At 40.4% G+C, this 15000-nt stretch overlaps 1 protein-coding gene across 6 annotated transcripts in view; it reads left to right on the forward strand.

Annotated features, from left to right (window-relative positions):
- Positions 1-15000, forward strand: part of LOC113800513 (fibronectin type-III domain-containing protein 3a) — a 25959-nt gene that overhangs the window by 2107 nt on the left and 8852 nt on the right. Inside the window, exons 1-15 of one of the 6 annotated variants that reach the window (XM_070132168.1) lie at positions 1200-1317; positions 3707-4943; positions 6400-6532; positions 6635-6790; positions 8001-8104; positions 8230-8420; positions 8587-8718; positions 9008-9190; positions 9324-9570; positions 9708-9912; positions 10109-10327; positions 11542-11659; positions 11810-12032; positions 12532-12677; positions 14030-14290. In XM_070132168.1, coding sequence (XP_069988269.1) covers positions 4182-4943; positions 6400-6532; positions 6635-6790; positions 8001-8104; positions 8230-8420; positions 8587-8718; positions 9008-9190; positions 9324-9570; positions 9708-9912; positions 10109-10327; positions 11542-11659; positions 11810-12032; positions 12532-12677; positions 14030-14290 — 3080 coding nt within the window. In that variant the 5' untranslated portion in view covers positions 1200-1317; positions 3707-4181. The other 5 variants (XM_070132171.1, XM_070132169.1, XM_070132170.1 and 2 more) reach the window with 5 other exon arrangements.

Below are 15000 nucleotides of genomic sequence, written 5' to 3' on the forward strand. Positions count from 1 at the left end.
CATATAAACATATAAATACATATATACATATACATACAAATGTTGTTAAACACAAATACAGCTTTGTATGTTTACACCTGCACATACTACATGCATGGTCGTAACTTGTACGAGAGACAGACGCAGACGTAGACTGCCTGCCCTGTCACAGTAGCCGGCCGCCTGAGCCGTCGACTGACCGACCGGCCGCCGCGCCCCCCGACCGCCGCATACAATCGATGCGAGGAAATCTCCGCGAATTCTCCCCGCGTCGGCAGCGACTTGGCTGGACCGGCCGAGGAGGGAAAAACTGTCGTACAGAGACAATCAATAAAACCCTAGTAAATTTCTCGCGCGATGTCGGGTTCGTTGCTCCCTTTTCTCTTCGCCCTTTTGGCTACTTTGTGCGGCTTTATCTGCTCGAAATGAGCGAGTCTGGGCTGGGAGCGCGAGGTCCCTTTTGCGTTCCGTCGCTTGGCAGAGGAGCTTCCTGGGAATGCTCGAAGGAAAGCTCAATCGCGAGGATTAACTTCATGAATTGGTCCGGTCATTCATGTTGAGACAACTAGCATATTCGTTAAAAGGTTTTAGTTAGTCCATTAATGAAACTTTAAAATTAGTGGTCCAAGTAGGGAGTTGGCTAGTTACGTCAGTTCAGCGGAAAAGAGCAGATAATTAAGAGTAGGACTGCGGCATTTGTAGTTCAGAAGATGGCCCAGTGTATCTTATCGTAGTGAAGAAAAGAAACAAAATGACGGTAAATGAAATAGCTAGAGGAATGTGGCATCGCGGTGAGTGTGTGATGACGTGTAGTATATCCTCCTCTCCCTCCCTCCCTCCCTCCGCCACACACACCCTCTTCCATCTCTCGAGATATTCCTTTGCTAGGTTCGTTTCTGTTATCTTATGGATTAATCTACTTGCAGCAGTCTTATGCAAAGGTAGGTAGCAGTAGATTAGTTATAAGAAAAAAGATTATCAGGAGAAGTATGTTGGATTGGGTGTGCAATCCCCCCCTCCCCACTCCCCACTCCCCATCTGACACGTAGTATATGCGCCGTTGCCAAATGTCTCGGGGGTACCGCTTTCTTTTCTTTCTCTTCTCGCTGTAACTCTGGAATTAAAACTCTTAACTCAACCGCACATTCGAAAGAAAGGTAAGGCAAACGCGTCCAACTGAAAGGAGAGTCTAAGAGACGCGAAACATAAGGAGGAAAAGTCTTATCAGCGCAGAGGCGCCGGTCTCAGCCTGTCCCGTGGTCAGTTTGCAAACGGCGATTTTCTCGAGGCATTTTCACGCCTCGTACAAGTTTGTTTTTTGGAAGCATTCATGCAACGGTGAGATTTCCCGTCAACCATCATATTGTGCGGAACAACTGATGATGAAATCGACCTTGCGCTAGATGCTTAGAAAGAAACAAGCGAGATATGTGGCGATACGAGTCGCCTCCGCATTCCGACTTGCCTACCTGTGTTGCTCTTGTCACGTAATATTTAGCTAGTGACATAAGATAGCGGTTTCACCCAATTGTTAATTTCTCTGCGGCAGGAGTGCGTTTTCTCGTGATATTGAAGTATGTGGTGGTCATGGGCGCCGGTGTTATCGTGGACACATGCAAGCACGCCCAAGTTGAATAAACAACTGTTGAGGAACATGCTTGTGCAGTTTACACAGTGGAATGCAAATTCTTGGAAGTGTGATTGCAAACTCGGCGCAAGACTCACGGGCAAGTGTTAGTTGTGAAACAAACCTAAGAGCAGTGTTACGAGACAAACCTAAACCACAAGGATTTAGTATTGTGTAACAATCGTGAAGTGTTCAAACGTGGAAAACTGTGGTGTGCACACTGCATTACAGCATCCGTAATGTTAAGTGACTTGTAATCATGTAATTTGAAGTGTGATAAAGAAAGTAATTTGCCTGCACGTGGGTAAATAACTCGACCATATTGTTTGGTGTTGAGTGGTTTAAACGAAGATATGGGAAAGGGTTAGGGCGCTGGTGAGGAAAAGGGTGCCGGAAGTGGGATGTTTAATCTTCGTCTAAGGCGTTGGTATTTTTTATCCTACAGAATTTTGATAGTTTAGGGATTTCGGAATTTCGCGGGAAAGGAAGCACGTAGGCATACCAGGAAGAATGAATTCTCCTTCTCGCACTTTCCTCCTTACTGGGTACATGTGTGTGTGCGCGCACTCAAACACACGCACACGCACGCACGCGCGCACACACACACACACACACACACACACACACACACACACACACACACACACACACACACACACACACACACACACACACACACACACACACACACACATACACACACACACACATACACATACACACATACATACACGCACGCACGCACGCACGCACGCACGCACGCACGCACGCACGCACGCACGCACGCACGCACGCACGCACGCACGCACACACACACACACACACACACACACACACACACACACACACACACACACACACACACACACACACACACACACACACACACACACACACACACACACACACACGCACACACACAAGCTCGCGCGCGAGAGTGTCTTGGCTCTGTTCTCATCAAGTTAGCAGTCAACTTCTAATTAAAGGATTGATTTGTACCAATAAAAGTTAAGCAATTTTGAATTGGGCTAATGAGGTCGTTAAGTGAGTCTTACCGGATGTAATTGTAAGGAATTTGTCGAAGTGCTTGCGGAAGAGTCCTGTTCTCATTACCGGTCATGTATACATCGGGAAGATGCAGAGATATTTGATTATACCGAAGCGTTATCTCGTATACATATTTCCGTGATTTTATGGACTAAGCGTACCAGAGAAATCGGGAAGGCTATTTTGCATGATAATTCGTTGTACATTTTTATGGTAGTTTGAAATGCAAAATGTCGAAGCCTTGGAAAACGTTTGTCTCAAGTTTTGAATGTCGACGATGGGGAACCTAGGATGCTTCTGGCCGGAGCAGATGGGGATTTTGGCCGACAATTGTCTCCGGATGATCAGTGGATTCTTGAATATTTTTGCTGGTGAAAGAGCAGAAATGGACAGGAAGAGAGAGCGAAACAGACAGACAGATAGAGAGAACATATGTACAAAACATAGTTTGCATACAGATCCGGCCGTGAGAATGCGCAGTAAAGCGAATGTAACGAGAAGGACAAGGGCGTCGCACGAGGCATCCTTATGCAACGGCAGGACGTGCGAACGGCGGCGGGGTTCGTGCGCATGTAGTCGACTTTCAAATGCGGTTTATTATATTAGTCATTAAGCAATTCGAGAGTAAGATAAGTGCTACGCCGTCCATCTATCACTTCTTGGAGTAGCCCCAGAACAAATAGAACGCCCACGAGGAGTCACTCGGGATGGGGCGAGGGACTATCATTACTTCATTTAAACAGCTTTGAAGGGACGCGTTCTTCAGCACATGATAGTCCAGCTGTTCCCCGCCCCGACAGCTGGTGGTAATAAGCCATTGCCGAGCGCAGATGACGAGGGTTTGAAATATTAATGTGCGACTGAAGGAGTGATGGAGGCGGGGTTATTACGGCGTGCGCTGATTAACTTTCGCCGTCGGGGTCAGATTCCGGCCCGAGGGTCGTATACGCTGCGATGATCGAGTATTGGGGAATTAAGGGGCGGAGGGTGGGGGTGAAAGTCCAGAGGGATCGACGTGTCTATGATGCCCTTCTTTTTTTTTCTTTCTCCAAGAATTCGTTGTTTTTAAACGAAGAAGCACGAGTGACGAGATCGCTGAGTTGGTGTGTCCCACGTTCTCGGGGACGTTCATATATCACCAACGGCTCACCGTTAGGACAGACAGACACACAGACACAGACAGTCGGTCGGTCCGTCGGTCGGTCCGTCGGTCGATCCTGGCGAAAACGACTTACATCTGGGGTAGCAGACGTCAGCCATCACATGCGCCTGGTGGCGTCTTGGCCTCCAGATGGTGTGGATGAATGAACTATCAGGAGCGACTGAAGAACAAGAAAACAGCTGGCTTGGCAGGAGGTTAAGAGGAGGAAACCAGCTGTTACAAGGACGGGGCGACAGGAGACAGGAGGTCGAGAGGAACAGCCTCCGACTAGGAAGAACAGATTGATAGGGCCTGATCCAGCTGTCTCAAGGACGCCAGACCAAGTAGGAATTTTAAGCAGGAGAGGAAACTGTCAGCGCATTCAAAATGGTACTTGGCAAGGGTCAAGAGCAGGCGCCCGACAAGGCCTTTGCTGTCCCGCCTGCCTCGCCTGCCTTGCTGGCCACTGACCCCAGCGCGGTGACCTCTCAGCCTTCGGCCGAAGAGACTCAGTCCGCCAAGGTCACGTCTACTGACTCTCAGACCGCAGGTGATATTTCCCAGACAACTCCCGATGATTCCGTGAACACGCAGATAGATGTTGCTGATCTTAGTACCTCTCTGAGTACTATAGCTAACTCCCAGCCTACAAATTCTGATCTGAAGGTCCCTCAGCTCGTAAGCGGACACTTTGAGGATTCTGTAAGCACAAGGGCTGATTCTAAGTCCTCTCAGGCCCAAACTGAAGAAACTGACACTTCTGGTCCCATTGACCGTAACAGTGAGCCCACACAAGACTCATCAACGATATCTGAGGTCTCACAGACATCAAAATGTGGGACTGAACCCATTCAAACTATAGTTGCTAGTTCCATGACCTCCCAGACCTGTGATTCAAGCACTATCACTCCCCAGAAGACTAATGCTCTCCCCGAGACCCCACAAACTGCAACCAAAAATAAGACACGGAAAAGGGGAGGGGGTAAAGGTAACCAAAAGGTAGAGGAGACAGTTGAAGAACCGGCAGAAGTCAGTGGAACAAGCAACGCTGGAATAGCTGCCACCAGTAAGCCCTCGATTGCCCCGTCACCACCTAGGTTCTTGCGAGTGAAGGGTCCCGATGGTCAAGTGACCACATTCATGCTGGTGGTATGTGTAACAGAACATTGTAGTGGATTTGGCCAAAGCTTTTTGCTGTAAACATGGTTGTGTGTAAACCATCATGTGTACAGATATGATAAACATGTAAACACTTTAACTATATTATTGTGGATTTGGTTGAGGCTTTTGTGGTGTTACAAAGACATTGCTTGGGGATTGTGCTTTGGTATAAAACTAGTTATTCTTGTAGACTATTCCTGAGTGGTTTCATGTATACACTTCTCTTTGTCGCACTCTACTTATTCATTTTCTGCATATTTTCATCATCATTATCATTATCATTATTGCTATTATTATTATTTTGTTATTGTTGTAATTTTTGATCGTTATTATTATCATTGTTGTTAGTACTATTATTATTATTATTATTTTTATTATTATTATTATTATTATTATTATTATTATTATTATTATTATTATTATTATTATTATTATTATTATTATTACTATAATTGGTTTAAATATTATTCATGATAATGAGCATGATTATTATGATTGTTATTTTGATGGTTGTGATTTTGATTATTCTATTATCATTATTATGATGATGATTATGATTGATTGATTGTTATTGTTATCAATTATTATTATTATTATTATTATTATTATTATTATTATCATTTTTATTATTATTACTATTATTATTATTATTATTTTTATTATTACTACTATTAGTATTATTGTTATTAGTTGAGTTTTATCATTTTTATTAATATTACTGATTATTATTATATATTATTGGCATTATTATTGATATTATTACTGTTATTGTCATCTTTTATTGTATTATTTTTTATTTGTGCTATCATCATCAATCATTGATTGTTACGAGAATTTGTGATACCATCCTACTCTCTTCCTTTCATCTTTCATATGTAATTGTTTAGTGAGGGTTTTATTGAGGGTTGCGGCTTGTGTATCTTCTGTGAGCTCTTCACGCCATACAGGATGAAATAGCTAGGGAACTCTTTGGGCCTGAGTGTGACAGCATTATGTGTGGGCAACAGTGTGTGTTTTTTAATTATTGTTTTACTGAAATTATGTGAACTCTTCCTAATATTACTTTTTTATAGAGGAGTTGGAGACCAAGAGTAAATCAAAAATGTTTGTAATAAGATACTTTGAAACTGCTGACTGATATATTAAAATTTTGATTAGAAAGTAACTTTTAACTTCATGATAACTAGTTGGTGGAAAAATTGCATAATTTTAAAAAGTAGATTAGATGTTAGATAAAGATAGTATTGGTATTCAGACCAAAGTTTATTTACTTTCATGTAAATGCAGATAGCTAAAGTTCTTAAACCTTTGGTAAATGTAAATGTATTTATTATATTATCTTTGAGGAATGTCAATTGTTAGTTTTATTAACTTTAAGTCCTATGACTCAACCCAGGAAAGCCAACTTCTGTGCTGATCAGATTATTTTTGCTTTCTTTGGCAGGGCCCAAACGCAGGACAAGGCCCACCCCAGTTTTTCGGACCTCCCCCTGCAGGACCTCCTCCCCAGGGCTACGTGCCCCCATATCAGCCACCACCACAATACTCCCCTGTGGTGTCTCCGCCATTGACACAAGGTAGGGATAACATTTAGCCAGTCATTATTGTCTATGGAATTTTAATAAAAGATTATGCTAAAGTGTGCATGGTATTTATATTTAATCCTCATGCTCTTTCAGCCTCGCCGCCACCTCACTACACCCAGAAGTCAGAACGGCACATGCGTCAGTATGAAAAACCTCGAAAGTATTATCAGCGACAACCACAGCACCAGCATGTTAACAAATCAGGAACGAGCAGCCTACACAGCACCCCTCCCTTATCCCCTAAGAAAGGTATGGAGGCAGATTTTGTATGATCATTCCTTATTCTTTAGAACCAGCAATGTAAGACATGAATGTTGATTTTGATTTTGCTCATTCTGTGTACAGCATTTTATTAAATGCAGTTTAATATTGTTAGAAATTGAGGAATATTTGTACTATTTTTTACTGCAGTCTTAAAATTTGGGCTTATTATCTCTTTATTCCTGCAAATGGCAGTGAAGTGTACTATTTACATTTTGTAAGTAATAGTACACTACATTCAAAGCTTTTGAATCATTCTTTACACAGAAAATTTTTATATCCAGTTACATTGAATCTTTCATTATGTGAATTACTATGGCTAATTATTGTCTGTGTTCATGACTGGCATTGTTTGCCACAATTAAAACTGCATTATAAAATGCTGATATTGCTTAAAGTCTTCGAAGTTTGAAGTGAGGATTTTTCTGCTGTAGAGGGAGGGATACTGCAAATTGTGCTATCTATGATACAGAACATTGTCCACAAAGATACAGTTACAACTCTATCATGAAATGCTACAATTACCTTCTGGTTTTGAAATTGAGAGTGATACATTTTTGGTTCTTATTTAGTACATATGTAAATTGTGCAAAAAAATATTAGATACTTTGTCTCAGTCCAAAAATCCGTACTAGTCCAGATGAAAAGGTCATATATGCTTCAGTAGATCCAGTTGCTTACCTACAATCTCCTTAATAAAGATTATATTCAAATGCATGATTTTCTAATTTTGAAATGTGGGTCTTGCATTGACTGTTGCCTTGGTGGGCAGTCCATGATTTATAATACACGATATTGCTTAGTTGTTTAACAAAACAAAAGATACATAAACATTTACTTGTATTAGTACTAGATTTGGCAAATTAGGTTATTGACAGTGGCACCTCCTAAGGTTTATTTTGTTTGTGATAATTTCTTCAGACAATCAGTGAAATAGTAACATATTTGAATGTCGATGTATCAGGACATTTTAGTAATTTATATATCTCAAAGTCACCTTCTGAAAGAGTGGGAGCCGCTTATGCACTCACCCTGGGGTAATGAGATGGAGGGAACTGCATGATTATATGTTGTATTTGATAGTACGGAATGCATTTTATGTAAATACAGTTTCATTCAAGTTTGAGAATATAAGCTCTATAAAGGATTGCCTTTTCTATGATTATTTATGTTCTGGATTTATCATCACCCCAAACAGAACTACTGCCCCGAAAAAATGCCGAAGAAGAGATCCATGCTGAGGACGGTGAAGACCCCAGAAACAACCTTCACCTCCTCCTGTCTCAGGTTAAACCCCCCAAGGTATGTTCCTGACAGTCTATAACTTGCCTTGCATTTTTTTTTTATAAGCTTTTTTTTACGTAAGCTTGTGTATGGATACTGATATATGTATGTCTTTTTTTTACCAAGTTGTTCCTTTCCTGCAGGTGATAAACTTGACTCCCTATGAAGCTGTTCTCCAGTGGTCAGCACCGGAGTTAAGCAGTCAGCAGCAGGAGGAGATCCCAGTCTCAGAACTCCTGTATGAGGTCTTCCTAAACAACAGCCTGCACAAGTCCATTGCTGCCACGCAACTTACGATTAGTGGGCTAAAACCGGCCACAGAATATAGGGTCTAGTGAGTGTTGTTTGATTCTAAGGAGACTTAAAACTTACCAGATGTGTTACTACTAATAGCATAAAAAATCAGTATGAATATTTTGTCATGGAATGTATCATTAGCATTTAGATTTTAAAATTTTCCTCTGTCAAAATGTTGTTGTAAAAGCTCTGACTATCTACAGCTTGCAATGTGTATGTGGAGGCGTGCGTGGTGATCCAACCAACGTGACTCCGTTCCACACTCATTCTACTGTGCCCGACACTCCACAACAACCTAGGCTTGCATATAGAACGAAAACATCATTACAATTCAGGTTTGTGTTAATCCTAAAAGATTTTTTTTGCAATGACAATAAGACATGTGAAAAGATAAAAATTTAGTATATAATGTATCATTACCTTGTCTTAATTATTGCAAGAGAGTTGACTCAAATTTAATTTTTCATGTCTGTTCACAGTCATGAAATGAGTTGCTATTTGTAATATGATTTTGAAGATTAGATTATAAAATTAGATGTTACCTTTTGCAAGTATGTTGATTAAAAATTGAAATGTATCAGGAGTTTGCAAAAATCTTATGATTTAAACTCTCTTTGTTTTCAGATGGGGTGCTGTTAAAGAGAATGGTTCAAGGGTGACAGCTTTTGTCCTTGAGCTGTATGGGGGTAGTGGCGGGAAATGGGAGGAAGCATTCAGAGGGCGAGGAAAGCAGCACACCATCACTAAACTCACCCCCAACACTCGCTACCATGTCCGTCTGGCTGCAGTCAATGATCATGGGCAGAGGTAAGATATGCAAGGTTCTCTGTAGACTACAATGATATGCTTATGAAAACAAGAAGGGATATTATAGCTTGCTTGTTATTTCTGAATATGTTTTGTTCTTCACTTTTTGCTTACCCAACTCTTTTCCCTGCAGTGACTTCAGTCCGGAGGCAGTGGCATTTACAAGTGGCGTGGCACCTTTGCAGCCTTCCCCACCCAACTTAGAGCAAGCTTGTATTAATTCGCTTAGTTTAGGATGGTCTAAACAGCCTCTTGAGGAAACGTTTACCCTTCAGATGGAAGATTCATTGAATGGATATGGCTTTCGCCCAGTGTATAATGGCAGCGACACAAAATATGAATGTCAAGGCCTCAGAAGAAATGCTGATTATAAGTTTAGGGTAATGGCAAAGCAGTTATATTTTATTGACTCACAGAAAGTGAAAGAATGACAGTATACTTATAAAATTATGATTTAATTGGTTCCATGTTAGAAGTGTGTGAATAATGTTCCTACTAATATTATTTTACTTGGCAGCTGTTTTCCCACAATGAAGAAGGCACATCACTTCCTTCGGATATTGTTTGTTACCACACACTGCCTGACCGCCCAAAACCACCTTCCCCTGTAAGCGTAAAAGGTCGGCCCAAATCAAACAGGTTGTTATTAACCTGGTCACCTCCTGCCGACCATGGGGGCTCTACAGTGACAGACTACCGTCTGGAAATCGACAGAGGCAGTGGTTCGTATTTATTTTAGATAAGACAGATATCTAATTTCTCTCAAAAAGTGTTTTTAGATAATGTTGCACAAGGTTTTTTTCTTATATCCATGAAAGATTTTTATTTTATCATTTGTGCTTAAATTGATAACAAGAGTATTTGCCTAAATTAAGTCCATTTACTAACAAAAAGTCCATTTTCACTCCCAAATTCCAGGTTTTGAGCTCATTTACTCTGGGAAAGACACTGAATTTGAATGTTTGAACCTTGAACCAGGGAAGAGCTACCAAGTACACGTTTTATGCATAAGCTTAGGCGGCCTGAGTGACTGGAGTGAAACTGCAGTGGTGACCACAGAGGCAGTGCACCCAGGTGTCTGCCAGCCACCCCATGTATTGGGGAAACCTAAGGCTTCCATGCTGCAGCTAAAATGGGGTATGTAGTTATGTTGTTCTGTCTTCCTGTCTGCACATACATCTTGATCTATGCATTGTCTTTCTTATTGCAAAAACAGATATGGATGTTGAGAGATTAACTTTGTCATCCTGTCAAAATAATCACACCTTTTTGATGAATGCTTTCTTGGTGTTCGACCATTTTTTAATTTCTCAGTGGCAAATAAAAAAAAGAAAAAGTTTAAGCAGAATAGAGTTAAAGTATAGGTGTTAGATACTGTATTCATAATTGAAATACATTTCATATCAAGATGTGTGAATTTGGTCCATTTAACATTTGCACTGAAAATTCTATAGCAACAATATCATTAAAGTATGAATTTGAAATTAGTTAACTTCCACTAATGCAGATTATGTACTGTTATACACCACCCTATATGTAGTGAATTAAACGGTTGAGAATATTCAGATTTACACATGAATACATTTTCATCACATTATAGGTGAAGACCATTCCATTTTATTTTACCAAAACCTAATCTTTAGTATTGTGTGATAATGTTCGTTTACAAATTGATTTCATCTGATAAGTAGCTTTAATGGAAACAGCCCTTGAAATATGCCTATTCACTGAGCCAAATGTAAATCCTAGGTAAATGTGGGAAGCCTTGATGTCATCTCTGTAGACAATTGGCCAGTGTCTGATGCAGAATTAACTTATTAAGTTCTCCAGTCTATTTACCTTGTTGCACAGATGTAGTAGAAGCTGCAGTGTGTTGAGAGGGGAATCCTGTCAGATATAACCATTAAAATGAAGATTATCCAGGAGTGGACTAATAATAAGTTAATGATAAATAGATGTATAGATAGATATGAATGAATAAACAAGATACCATCAGTTTGAGTCAGAAAATTGAGATGATTCATTTGTGGACTGACAAAAAAGGAGAGTGAATGGAAGAATAACTGAGTGACAGAATAAAGAATGAACGAATGAAAGAAAAAGAGAAAAGGTAAATGAATTGAATGGACAGATGGACAGAGGGATTTTCCTTTCTTGGCTGTTTCTCATAGCTGGTTTATACCATGTGAAGAGCTTGATAAATTGGTGATGTCACAAGCAGGTATTTCCTTATGTGATAAAAGAAATCATTTCACTGGTTTAAAGACAAAGCTCTAAATCACTATTTAGCTTTGAGGATTATGATTGCTTTTTGAATTTGCAGTTTATTTATTGATTTGTTGTATTTTCAGCCCATCCTGAATATAATGGTGGAGCCAGTGTTACTGAATTCCAAGTAGAGATGACGGCACCAGACAACGAGAGAAGGCAGGTCTACTGTGGCCGAGACCTGGAATGTACTGTTGCAAGGTCGGTCTAAAGAAAGATACAATAACTTCCAGTTTTGTTATATGTTCTTCTTTTCCATTGTGTTTGAGTGAAAGTTTGATTTTACTTGTTTGTATAAGGGTTTTGAGGAAAGGAAAATCTAAACTTATCTGACTTTTTTTCCCTATATAGCTTACTACCAGGTCGGCCCTACATCTTCCTTGTGCGTTGTGTAAATCGAATGGGACCAGGGCCATGGTCAGAGCCTCTCGAGGTTGTGAGTGGTGCTGGCCCCCCTGATGCGCCTCACTCCCTACACCTGGCTTGCCGAGGCCCACACTCTGTCCACCTGGCCTGGGAGGAACCTATAAACAATGGAGCTGCTATTGAGCAGTATAGTGTTCAAGTTGCGGAGGTAATAGAGAAAGCTTTGACTACTATTTTTGTTATTTTTTATGTATATTTTTTAATTAATATTTTTTAACAATTTACAAAGTAGTTATTTCTCCCTTCAGCCAATTCCTATGGGCCAGCTAAAATTATAAAAAACCTAAACTCGTGGCTGCATGTAACATGGTAGTGTGCGTGTTTTGGGGGGTAACCAGTACATTTGCTCTCATACCATATAAATGGTAATAAGAGCATTCATATTATTTTATGGCCAAAAACATCCAGCCAGCTGATTAGACTGTAAATCCAATGGCTTGACATGTCCCCAGCAAATTAGCCATTCTTGGCATGTAATGACATACCTGCCACTCATAGGCAGTGACATTACCGTAGCTTATAAATTCAGAGTGAGCATATCTACAATAGTTGTAATGTATGTTTGTAGGTCTTCATTTATACTCCCAAAAGTTACCTTGGAAATTTTGTTGCATGTAGATCTCAAGTTTTTCTATTTTTCATTACAGGTCTCATGTCCTCATGCAGAGTCCTCAGAATCTTCATCCACTTGTGGGGACCCTGAGTCTGACTTGACATTCAACAATGCTTACACTGGGTCTACACCAACTGCAGAAGTGCGCAACCTGGCCCCAGCTACCACCTATGCCTTTAGGTAACAAAATATTCCTAGACTTTTTTGGAAGTATAAAGGCAGGAATGTACTTTGATGACTTTAGCCTCTCCTTAAAGGTTTTACCAATGAATTTAGGACACAAATCTACTGTTGATGCTCCTTTGACCTTAACCCATTGCCGACAGTTAAAATTTTTGCAAATTGACGTATGCATGCGCTTGTTGGCGCACATCGCCAGTTTCCCCTGTTTGCGTCCAGCTCGATCGGTAGTTTGCGAGCGACATATAACACCTAAAAGCTTTTATTTTGCCAAAATATATAAAAATATTAAAATTTTGAAGGTTTACCTTCATTATAGGTGCCAATGCCTAAAATCTTTACCATATAAATGAAACCACTACTATCGGAGAAAAACAACCTCCGTCTGATGAGCCAGTTGCGCGGGAATGGGCATGACAGCCTTGGCATGTACGTACATGCCACCCGGCAGCAACGGGTTAAGAAGATTAACCGGGTCTTCTGTTAGCCTGAGTGGACTGCATTCCAGGGATGCATTTTTTGTTATTGATTGCTTTGCCAGTGCCTGCAGTTGCTTGCCTCATGCCTACCTGGTTCCATAAACAGAAGGATTTCAGAACTATTGTTTTTCTTTTTCGTTAAATCTAGTTTGTGCATTGTAGGCTTTTGTACCATAGTATCATCATGGTACTGTCTTATCATTCATTCTTTTATTTGTTTTGTTTCATTTGTGATTTATGATTTTGTCTTGCTATCGTTATCTGTAGACATTTGCCATACTAACACTATACTAGAATTAGTTTAAGATTATGTAGAGGGAAGAACAGAAACAGTAAAAGGATATTGTATATGCATACAAAAGCATAGATCCAAGTAATGATAACATTGTGGTGAGTAGTGGATTGCCAATGGTTGGGCGGTTGATAGTGAATCGTCAGTGTCGTAGGGTACCTTTTTTATGAGGCAAGCAACATTTTTGGTGGAAAGGAAGTGAAAAAGCTTAGTATGACTTATTGTCTGGGAAAGGCAGAAGGTTTAAGTGATGTAGAAGTGCTGCGCCCACCCATTACCCATTTGGGCAGCCAGTTCAAAGAAAGGGTTAGCAAGAGAGCAAAATGGATTAGCTGTATACACATACTTTTGATTTAAAAAATCTAGATATTCTTTTTGAATACATCAATTAAAAATTTGAAGAAACTATGGAGAGATGGGAGTGTATAGTCATAAACATGAGAACTTTTTTCGCATGAATGTCATGCATTCCAATTATAGACTGTACTGTTTGACACAGGTAAATTCAATAGCAAGGATATTTTTTCACCATACTAAACCAAAGCATGCATAACATCAAAAACAAATTCTTGTGTTTGCAGAGTGTCATGCAGCAACAGTGCTGGAGTGGGCCCATGGTCACCCATCTCAACTGTTACAACACCTGCTGCCCCACCTGCTCCCGTGGCCTATATCTCATCCTCCCCAGCAGCTACATCTGTGACCCTCTTGTGGGGAGAGCCTGCCAACCATGGAGATCCCATCACGCATTATGTAATTGAGATAGGAGATCGCACAGTCACCACACCTGGGCCAGATAGAGAATACACCATCGAAGACCTCATGCCAGAGACTTTATACAAGTAAGTCACAGTTGATCATAGTTTGTGTTTCTTGCATTTTTTCTTCTCTTTGGATTCCTCCTTTCTCTTTATTTTTTGCCATTCTTACCCATTGAATTTTCATTATTGGTTGCCATCATCCTTCTTACATTAAATTGTTTCCCCATAAAAAGATATTTAGGCCAAGCAAAATACAAAAGGTTGCTTTTCACATTTGTTGCTACTCTTAACCCCCTTGATCCGGTTGCAATGGCTAGATAAGTGGCCAGCATCCAGGGCGTGCGGCACGTAGGCCGGATGCACACCCATGAATGGTGACAAGACTCTGTGCCTCCCCTTTGAGAAGTTATTTTGTGAAAACTTTTTTAGGTTTATCGCCATTTTCCAATGTCCATATTTGTCTTTTGATTTGCTTTATCCAGATGGTAATTACTTATTTTCCTTGTACAGACTCCATATCATTTCTCTATGTAGTAAATAGCTCAGTGCAAAAAAAAATATATGGAACATTTGGTTATTTGTGTCATATATCTAATTTTTTTGTAATTTTTAATTTTACGTAATACAACCTGTGCCACCAGTCACCGTGGCCAGGAATACGATATGAAAGATGGAAATGGCTTCCTCCCTGTAGCTGGTGCTCTTCCAGTCACTGCTTACACACGTTACTTTCACATTTGTTTATCAATGGGAATAATGCTAAAGCCCCCTTCTAAGTGCCAAATGAGTCA

Source organism: Penaeus vannamei, chromosome 17, assembly GCF_042767895.1.
Source record: "Penaeus vannamei isolate JL-2024 chromosome 17, ASM4276789v1, whole genome shotgun sequence".
Lineage (NCBI taxonomy): Eukaryota > Metazoa > Arthropoda > Malacostraca > Decapoda > Penaeidae > Penaeus > Penaeus vannamei.